The sequence below is a fragment of the Sciurus carolinensis genome, chromosome 17, assembly GCF_902686445.1.
Source record: "Sciurus carolinensis chromosome 17, mSciCar1.2, whole genome shotgun sequence".
NCBI lineage: Eukaryota > Metazoa > Chordata > Mammalia > Rodentia > Sciuridae > Sciurus > Sciurus carolinensis.
The window spans coordinates 5645209-5656168 of record NC_062229.1 but is presented as its reverse complement, the minus strand read 5'-3'; the positions used below and the strand labels follow the sequence as shown (position 1 = coordinate 5656168).

At 44.9% G+C, this 10960-nt stretch overlaps 1 protein-coding gene across 1 annotated transcript; it reads right to left on the bottom strand.

Annotated features, from left to right (window-relative positions):
- Window positions 1–3634: 3634 nt before the first annotated feature.
- LOC124968999 (putative methyl-CpG-binding domain protein 3-like 5) lies at window positions 3635–6450 on the bottom strand. The gene is made up of 3 exons (XM_047531837.1): window positions 6406–6450; window positions 3983–4228; window positions 3635–3841 (listed from the first exon to the last, which is right to left on the bottom strand). The coding sequence occupies exons 1-3, from the start codon at window positions 6448–6450 to the stop codon at window positions 3635–3637; spliced, it is 498 nt and encodes a 165-aa protein (XP_047387793.1).
- Window positions 6451–10960: the final 4510 nt, after the last annotated feature.

Sequence of the window (10960 nt, the reverse complement as noted above, 5' to 3'; positions counted from 1 at the left end):
ACAGCACCTTAAGAAAGCCTTACAGATATTAACTATTGAGTGCTCCTTAAGTGTGTTGGTTATTATCCTACCTCATCAATGAGAAAACTGACTGGTAGAGAACTCAGATTTGAACCAGGCAGCCCAATCTCGACCACTAACCTACCTACTGAGTACATTCTATTAAAGCACGTCATCCTAATGGGAAAGGGATAGATCATAGATAAGGAAATAGGGTATTATATTTGTTATGCAGAAAACGAAAACACTAAGATTTGAGGAGAGTTGGAGACTTGACACATATGTAGGAAAGTAGAGCCCTCATTTAAGGGACTTTTGAGCAGGGACCTTGATGAGGTGGCACGGTGAGATGTGAATTTGTGGCAGGAGCACTCGTGGCGTGCACAGGCCCAGATGAGGCCGATGAGAGGCCAGCAGGCGGGCGGTGTCGAGGTAACAGTCGAGAGGCTGTGGGCGGACGTGGTGGATGCTGATGTCTTTGGGCGTGTGGGTCACTGTTGGGACTCTTCCTTACACTGTCCAGGAGCTGGCATCAGTCAGTCCCAGCAAGAAGCAGTGGGTACAGTCCAAGGAGGACATGGGAGCTGAGCTGTCATAAAGGAGCTACTCAGAGTTGTGGACACAGTTCAGGGAAAGCACCAAAGGTAGTGAGGGACCAGTCGCTGAGAAGGGCAGCACCAGTAGAGACAAAAACCAAATAGATAAAAATGTTGGCAACTTATCACTTACACTAACTTAACTAAGATTTCCTCCAGAGCCAGGGGAAGAGGAGGGAGGAGAAAGGGGCAGTGGAGACATCAGGGAGCAAAACTGGTCAAATTATTCTGTATGCACAGAGGCCACAGTGACACTCGCCCACCATTCTGTACGATCAACATGCACCAGTTAAAGAATTCTTCCCAAAGAAAAAGACCAAGAATCCTAAGAAGAATGGGTTAATTCTGAGAATGTACAAATGGCTCTCAATGTAAGAGAGATTACACACCTCACTCTGAAAAGGAAACAAGTGAAACACCAACATTCCTTTTTTTGTTGATATGATTGGCATTTTTAGTTTAATAAGGTAGTGTATTGGCCAGGATCTGGGGCAAGTGGCGTTCCCACAGCATAACATGGGGAGCTGAATTAGTGTAAGTATCCACAGATGTAGGATTTTAACCTTAACTACTTTGGAGTAAAACACCCCTCCAATACTGTTACCGTTCAGACCTGACAGGAAACTCATGCTGACAGTCCCTTCAGGTCTCACCAGACAGACAAAAAGACTGTCACTTCCATGATGGGTTTTCCTCAACCTTGAGTGGGAGGGCATGGTGGGTTGACTGATATATTTCAAGATGTGATCTTATTGAATATAAAGATCTAAAGTTGAAAACATCCTGAATTAAAGGTGTCCCAACATTCAGTGATTGGTGCCCTTACAAGAAGAAAGGACAAAGACCCAGAGGAGGACGCTGGGTGAAAGGGAGGCAGAGTTTGGGGCAGCACTGCCATAAGCCAAGGGCTCCAAGAACTGAAAGAAGCACAGGATTCTCTGCTGAAGAAAAAGTCCATCAGTTATAGAACCCTTATTTGTTTTCACTCAAAACATAAAAACTTAGGACACTGTCTTTAAAATGCTAATGATCCCTTGGCTTATCCTATGGATGCCCTGAAGATCATTAGCCACACCTACTCCCATCATTTAAATTTCCCTGCTCCCCAATTATAAGCTCTACCACCTTCATTTTTCAGTGTAACTCACCAAGATCATTGCCTCTCTGGGTATCAGCCAGAATTATTAAAACGTGTGAGAGAGAAAAAGTTAAGCATTTTAATACAAGAAGGAAAAGATTAATGGAGGAAGGTGTTCAGCTCACCTACTTGGACTGAGTAGATGCCTGGGAACAGATACTTGCTCTATGCAAATGCAGGGCCAGGGCAAGCCAGGTTCTGACCCTCCCACGCCCACTCGTACAGTGCTTTCATCTCAGGTGGCCACATACCTGCAGCCACTCCCACACTGGCCCCGACTACACTCCTGGCAGGAAGGAAATCCTGAGGAAGGCCTGGCCCAGGTTGTGGGATGCATAGGAATCAGAACATGCAGATTCCCTCACACTGGAGGGGAGTGAGCCCCACACCAAACCCAGGGGGATGAGGCGAGTCATCCAGAAGTCAAATCCAAAAACTGTTTTTAGGAGACACAAGGCACGGCTCTCACCTCTGGCAGTCTCCCAGTTGTTCTTTGAACCTCTGCAGTCAGGTGCCCTTCTCCACCACCAATACCACTGCTCTGTCCCAAGTTCTTTGAGAAAGTCCAGAAGATGCTGGAACCTTCCAAACCTACATGAGGCCTTTTCCTTCCTGGTGTGGTGAAGCCCTCTAACTTCTGAAATATAATACTTTTATGCCACCAAATACTGGCTCATTGAATGTTTATTGAATAATTATGTATAGGAGCAGGTGGACAAAGGTCTTCAACTCAGAAGTTAACGTGGGGATGAAGAAAATGGTCCTGCTGCCAAAGTTGTCTCAAGAAAAAGTCCCCTGAGAGCATTAAGAGTCTCAGGTCAGGCCGGGTGTAGTGGTATATGACTGTAATCCCAGCAACTCAGGAGGCTGAGGCAGGAGGATCAAGAGTTCAAACCCATCCTCAGCAACTTAGACTCTAAGCAACTCAGTGAGACCCTGCCTCTAAATAAAATATAAAAATGGGCTGGGGATGTGGCTCCATGCTTAAGTGTGGCAGGCGAGACCCGGGGCCCAGGGTTACACCACATGCATCCAAGATGGCGACTGGCAGAGAGCCAAAGGGCGAACCAAATACGTCTTGAGAAAAACAGGAAGTGTTTACCATTGGCTGTATGATAATTAGTTCAGCCGCCTAGCGTGTGGACAGATATATCTTACATGTATGCTGGAGCTCATGATCGCTTGACCTTTAATAGGATTGGATGGACATATCTGATTACAATTGCATATGCATGATACTGCTTATATATATTGAGGGTGTTATCCAAATAAAGCGGAAGCTGCTTCATGAACTTCTGAAGAGTACGTGTCATTTGTCCCGCTGGTCGGCGGCAAGCGGCAGTTAAGCACCCCTGGGCTCAATTCCCGGTACCAAAGAAATAAAAAAATCTCAGGTCAAATGAACAAAAACTTCAACTAGGTAATTTTCAGGTAACAGATACTGAGATGATCCTAGGTATCATACATGTTATATAATTTTTGTATGAAGATGTCCTCTCTCTAAATTAGCATGTAACAAAAAATAAAAATGAAATTTATGTTAAAATTAGATGTGATCGCAACCTTAATAATATCTTTTTGGAATCAAGTGACCATCCGATTAAAGGAATCTGGAGTAGGCTATGAGCTCTTCCTTGAATGTGTTATAAGAAAAAAGTCTAAAACACTAAGTGATCCCCTAGGCTAGATTACCCCTGCAGACAATGTGAAGTGGATAAAAATCATTATGAATTGAAATTGAGCAATTGTAATTACACATCTCCCTTCTCATATGAAAGCTAGTTTCACAAAACCATCTACTCCACACTTCTCGTCTCAAAAAAGAATTTAATCAAACAAACTCTCACGGATTGACATTAAAAGGCAAGTCAACCTGCAAGTTCTTTCCCCTCGGTGCCATCTAGTTGTTGGACCGGCTGTCTTGGCCCTGAGTCCTCTCCGCCTCCCTGGAGAGCCTGTCTGCCATCAAGGCCTCAGCCAGTTTCTTCCTCAGTTTTTTCACTTTCCACATCTGTCTCCGGATGTCTGCACAAGTTACTGGTTGGCTGTAGAGAGACGGCGAATGACAAAGACCACCGCCTGGGATGGCTCTTTTCCAACATGGAGGCTGGCCGGCAGGTTCCAAGAAAAGGTGTGGACCCCCAACACCAGCTCTTCCCGCAGAGGCACCCAGATTTCCCACTGCAATTATTTTTAAGGGATGTATAAAATCAAATGAACTTAAAAGTTCTCCTGCACTGTCATGGGCCTGGAGTCCCTGCAGCCTCCTGCACGCATAGAGTTGCTGGGGCTTCTGCAGGCTCTGCTCGCTCTGACTGCACCTGACCTCGCTGCCAGGGTGGGGAGCTACTCGAGTCACTGGCCTCTGGAAGATGCAGCTGGTCAGTCTCATAGGAAGTGCAGAATCTACACCAGCTCTCCTCTTGGCCTTGGTTACGTGGACTTCCTGTCTCCTCTGTAAATTCTGGGGTATCATATTTCTTTTGAGTTTTCCCTTTAAAAACAAAATGTGAAATTTGAGCACAATACAAGATGAAGACCTACCACAAGCTATGGAGAATTTTCTCTGTTCTTTTGGATCGTCCATCTCCCGTTTCCCCAGAGAAATGCATCTCAAATTACATTGCATCATGATCTGAAAAGTTTCTTAATACTCAGGTCTCTGGAATCCAATTAAATCTGGGGCAGGCCGGGGTGGGGGGTCCCAGAAGTTGCATCTTTATGAGCGGCTGCTGGTACAGGCTGAGAACCAGGTCCTGGAACGTGGTCCAGCTGATGTGGGTCAAAGACAGCAAGCCCAAGGTCATTACCTCATGCCAGTTACAGACCATTGCCCTCCATTTGTCCTTTAAGGAAGTCACTCTTCTGTTTCTTTTCCCCTGTTTCTTTTCCCTCATCAGATGCCCCTGACGAACCGTTATTGGTATCACAAGTTTCTTGGGATGCCAAGACCTCTGATTTTTCAGTATCTTTTTCTGTTTTAGGCCATACCATTACCTTCTAATCCCATTACACATTTATGATTTATTTTACACAAAGACCTTCATAAAAAACATTCTTTATGCAAAGAATTCTGACAATTTTTTAAAAATATTTTGTTTTAGTTGTAGGTGGACACAATACCTTTATTTTATCTTATCTTTACGTGGGGCTGAGGATCTAACCCAGAGCCTTACGCATGCCAGGCAAGTGCTCTACCACTGAGCCAAAACCCCAGCACTCAACAACTTTTTACTTCTCCCCTGACTCTCTTGCTCCTCCCTACTCATCTCATCTCCTGATGACCTACCAAGACATTTAGTGCTTCTCAGAAGTTAATCCCATCTCTCATCTGCTCTCCTTCAACATCTCCTGGATTCTGCTACCATTAATGAGCTGGAAATTCCCATGGCAGTCAGCTGGGCTCTGACCTCACTTCTGAGGCTCAGTGCTCTTACCACTGAGGAACCACTGAGCGGGAACAGTCAAGACTCCACGCACAGCGACCCACCAGGTCCCCAGGTGAGCTAAGCCTTTCACAAACAGCCCCCTCCTCCCTCAGCACTCCCAAACGCATTAGTACTACCGTACCACCCAACAAGAGACCACACCCCAACTCAGTCTCTCCTGGATAGAACGCGAGGGAGAACGAGAAAGAAATTAACTACAAGTAATGGCGATGAGATTAGAAGATCTAACTGGCACTTGATGTTTCAGCAGAAAACAATCTTTTTCTATTTAAAAAAAAAAAAGTACTTTCTGAGTTAAGGAATTTTCCAATAGACTATTCAAACAGGTGCTGGGTCAAATACTACTACCCTTCCTAGAGATGATGTCTAAAAAAATTTTAAAAATCTGGCCTCGTATCCCAAGAAAGTTTCATCTATTAAAAACAAAAAAGATGACAATGACGATGACGACCCAGGTCTGGGGATGTGGCTCGGGGCTTACCTAGCATGCTGAGGTCCTGGGTTCCTTCCCCAGTGCCACATGCACCAAAAAGCAGAATGTGGTCATGCACCACATAGTAATGTTTTAGGCAGTGACAGAACAGATACATGCCTGTCCCATGAGATTATAATAGGAGAATTCTTCTCTCCTGTGATGACCTCGCCATTGTATCGGGGCAACACATTCCCCGTGTTTGTGGTGATGCTGGTACACACCCTCCCGCGGCTGCCAGCTGTACGGACAGAACTACAGAACACACCCTCGTGTGCAGTGCAAGATAAGGTTAGGGAGTAGCTAGCATTGAGCAGCGAAACGCACGGCAAGGTCACGTGGCAGTGGTCAGAGTCACAGGATCAATGGGCCTGACTCTTGACAGGGGCCACTGATGTTGATGTGAAGCTAGGCATTGTGGCCATAGGGAGCACCGCCGTGCCCGGCTCTGCCAAGACTCTTGATTGCATCAAGAGGCCATGTGGAGTGACGGCCTACGCCTGTGCCCGTGTACTCCAAGACACTCACGCACAATGATAAAATCACCCAGGAATGCTCTTCTTAGCCCGGCGCCCCTTGGTTAAGCCGTGCGTGACTGTACCTTGAATTTTACTCAGCAAATATGAGCACCTAAGAAATAACTTTCCATAAGGTTTCGTCCTGTTTTAAGAATAACTGTCCGCGAACTTAAGGAGCTTTACACAGCATACAGACGGACACCCTTGCTGTCACTCTGGAGTCCGTACTCACCACCAAAGGCCGGCTGGGAATTGAGGTTGCCGCAGGCTCCCCCATGGCTGCAGAGTTCATCCTGTTGGCTCCACTCCCAAGACCCAGACAGGCTGTGGCTTGCTGGCAAATGAAGTGACTTCCTCATGTGAGTCCCCTTTATAGAGGAACAGTGGATCAGTGAGGCAGTGGTAATCCAATGGACGGGTAGGAAGGGCGGGGATTACCCAGTCAGCGATGGTCTGGTTCCTTGGGATTTGAGGTATTCTTAAATTCTTATCAGAAACCAAAAATGTGGAGTTACTGACACTGTCAGATACTGTTGGTAAATGAAAATTTTAAAAATATATTTATGCAGTGAGAAAGTAGTGTGCAGTTAACGTCGGCATTTTATGTTATTGGAATTGTTACGTTTTTAATTGAAAACAAATTGTATTCGTGAGGTATAGTGTGATGTTTTGCTTTATATATACATATTCAACTGAGCTGATTGGCATGTCTATTACCTCACCAACTTATCAGTAATATCAGCATTTTAAGTATGTTTTCATTTTCTCCTACTATGTCAACATTTTTAATACATTTTATAAAAATGGAAAGTTTCGGCGGGGCACAGTGGCACACACCTGTAATCCCAGCAGTTTGGGAGGCTGAGGCAGGAGGATCACAAGTTCAAAGCCAGCATCAGCAACAGTAAGGCACTAAGCAACTCAGTGAGACCCTGTCTCTAAATAAAATACAAAATAGGGCTGGGGATGTGGCTCAGTGGTCGAGTGACTCTGGGTTCAATCCCCAGTACCCAAAAAAATTAAAAAAAAAAAAAAAAAAGAGTTTCTATGTACATAAATTTCCATACAACACTAGTTCATATAAGAAAATGCCATTTAAATATTCACCATCAATAAAATATCCAAAATACTCATTAACAACTCTATAGAACATGCTTCGCAGTTATCACAATTACTACTTCACGCATTAGCATTTCCTGTCATTGCTGGTAACCTGGAGATTATTTCAAACATCCTGTTCTTTCTCTACCCTTTGATCTAACCAACTAATGTTCCCTTAGGCTCTTTACTTGACTGACTGAACTAAATATTTGGATTCCATTTTTCTCTCTATAAACTCGTTGCAGTCACACACAAATCTGCATATGTACGCTCATGATCACATTGTGAATGCCTTATATGCTCTTTGCGGGGGTACCCAGAATGAAACCCTGGGGCACTTAACCACTGAGCCACCTCCCCAGCCCTTTTTATTTTTTATTTTGAGAGAGGGTCTCGCCAAATTGCTGAGGCTGACTTTAAACTCGGGATCCTCCTGCCTGGGCCTCCGGAGCTGCTGGGATCACAGGCGTGGCCACCCCACCCGGCTTTACATACTCCTAATTCAAAAGCTCTTACCACTTCCCCCTCCCCAATACTCCTACCTTGGGACACTTCATTCTATGCTTATCCTTGGCTTTTGTATTACTGCTGTCAGACATTTTAACTCTACATATATTTTAATTTTCCTGAGACATTTCTTATGTTGTCCCATAAAAGTGTTCATTTGTAATTATCTATATATTCTCCTTTCTGTTCCTCTTCATTCTTTCCAGTTTTTAATCTGAAAATATTTCTCTGTGAACTGAAGAACTCACTCTAGATTTTTATTGGTGGGATCTGTTGTGACTCACTCAGGCACACAACCTGGTTGGTCAGTTTCACTCCCCCATCCCGCCCCCATCCCCTCTGGATTTGGGTGGGCTTTGTTTGAACTGAACCCAGAGCCTCATGCATGCTGGGAAAGCCCTCCACCAGTCCCATGGGCCAGGCTGTCAGTGCCTTGACCAGACAAACCCCATTTACCCCAGGCTCCCTATCATGTGGGAAATGCTTCCCCCACGAGAAGACCCCACCTCTGCCATCCTGCTCCTTCTAGCAGACTCTGCTTAGAAACGCTCAGACTTGGAAAGTGTTTCTATTCTTCTGACTCAATGTATTATTAAAATTCATCTCTTTAGAGTTTCCACTTTTCTTGGGCAACGTACCCTGTGTGTCCTGGGTCATTCTGACCCACTTCCTACGTTGCTATGGTTTTGACTTACCAGTGGCTTGTACTTTGGGGCTATAAAGAGTACCCTACCTTCTGCAAAGGGTCCAGGGTGCAGAGGCTACTTGGTGGCTGCCCCTTGACCCTCCAGTGAATAAAAGTTCCATGTCTTGCTTCAAGACTGACCCAGAGATTTATTTCTAACATACCACAACAGTCTCAGTCTTTTTTCTAATCAAGCCTGCTCACAACAAAATTATTCTGGTTAATGTTTTCTTAAGGTGTCTGTATTTGGGGGCAATAGTCCTGCTCAGTGTAGATTTATGGTCTAACAAGAGATTTCTTTTAGCACTTTAAAAATGATTCTGCAGTCAGTCATGGCACATGCCTATAATCCCAGCAATTTGGGAGACTGGGGCAGGAGGATCTCAACAACTTAGCAAGACCTCATCTCAAAATACAAAGGGCCGGGAGGTGCAGCATCCTGGTTTAAATCCCCAGGACCGCGTGCACACACACACAAACACATACATGGTGCTCCACTGCTGTTATCTATTTTATTTATGTCAAGATGCCAGCTCAGTCTTTCCCTTGCTAATTTGGCCTACACATTCTCTAAAATCTCTCTCATTCTCTGGTTCATAGACCACAATGGAATCCATTATTGCTTCCTCTGTGTTCACTTGCTTAAGGAACATGGAGTAATTGACTCTATGGGTGGATGTCTTTCTTCCATTTGCAGCATGCGAGTGTACTTTCACTTCCGACATCCATTCTCCCCCTCAAGTTCTCTCTACTCCCTTTTAATCACATCCCACAGAGTTACCAGTCACTCTGTCCTGAATTTCTCCAAGGTCGTTCACTTTAGCATATTTATTTTTACACTGCCTTCCAATTTAGTAGTCCGGCCTCATGCTGGGTTCAACCTTTCAAAAATTCAGTGAGATGCTATTATACACACATTGATCATTTTAGTCAGCTATTTTGCTGCTGGGATTATAAGGATCTGACCAGCACAATTACAGAAGAGGAAAAGTTTGTTTGAGGACTCCTGGTTTCAGAGGTCCTAGTCAACAGAAGGCCGGCTCCACTCCTCAGGGCTCGAGGTGAGGCTGAACACCATGGCATAAGAGTGTGGCAGAGGGAAGCAGCTCACATCATCAGGAAGCAGAGAGACTCCACTCTCCAGATACAAATATATACCCCAGGGCTGGGGAGATAGCTCAGCTGGTAGAGTGCTTGCCTCATAAGCACAAGGCCCTGAGTTCGATCCCCAGTACCGCAAAAAAAAAAAAAAAAAAAAAAAAAAAAAAAAAAACCATATATATATATATACACACACCCCAAAGCCTCACCCCAATTCCCACCTCCTCCAGCCACACCTACCACTTCAGATAACACTCAGTTGATCCCTACCAGGGGATTAAATCACTGATTGGATAAAGACTCTCACAACCCAATCTTTTCTCCTCTGAAACCTTCTTGCACTGTCTCACACGGGAGCTTTTGGGGGACACCTCACAGCGAAACCATAACATCAGTTTTGCTAAAATAAAAAAAATCAGTAATCCCAAATGCTGAGAAGGATCTAGAATAATCAGATCATTCCTGTAAAGCTAGTGGAGTTTAAAGTCTTGTAACCACCTTGAAAACTGTTTGACGGTGTCTGTTAAAGTTGTACACACATCCTCCAAGCTCCCCTGCCCAGAATCACCCCAGCACTGTGTGCTGGCTCTAGTTCAGACGCGGCATCCGAAGTCAGAGCAACTCTGGGGTGTAAGTGAGATCATGCTGATCAGAAAGAGAATGGATAAACACTGTGGCCTCTGCGACAGAAAGAACCCACACAGCAGGGAGAACTACAAAGAGCACCTGAGGCCACACTAAGAGGAACCTCAGAACCCTGGTGCTCACCCTGGGGTCCCTCCCACGTGGTGCTCACAGAATGGCCAGGCTAATCCGCCGGGTACTACAAGGTCGGGCGGCGGGAAAACACCTCCGCGGTCAACCCGATGTTCTGCTCATGAACTTGGGCTAGGACACAGCAGAGCCTGCAGTTTATGGAGGGCTACGTGTCCGATGTTCTTTTTCACCTCTCTACAAGTTATATCTCAGTAATAATTTGGGGGGAAAGACAGGTAGAAATCCATAATCTGGGGACTGGGGAGATAGCTCAGCTGGTAGAGTGCTTGCCTTGTAAGCACAAGGCCCTGGGTTCGATCCCCAGCACTCCAAAAAAAAAAAAAAAAAAAAAAAGAAATCCATAATCTGATGACATCATTCGGCAATCACTGCTGTTAGGGAACAGACCAGGTGGGGGCGGGACACGGCGTTTGTTAAGACACGCCATACAAGCACTTTAATGCGGAATGAGGACAGAAAGGTTTTAGATTTCTACATATACAGAAATTTCATTTTCAGAAGTGGGAAGAGTCAGTGAAAAGGAAATTTACATTTGATCACACATATTTGTCTTTCTGGGCTCTTATGGAACACTCATACACATGAAATTAGAGGACAAATGTAACAAAAATTACAG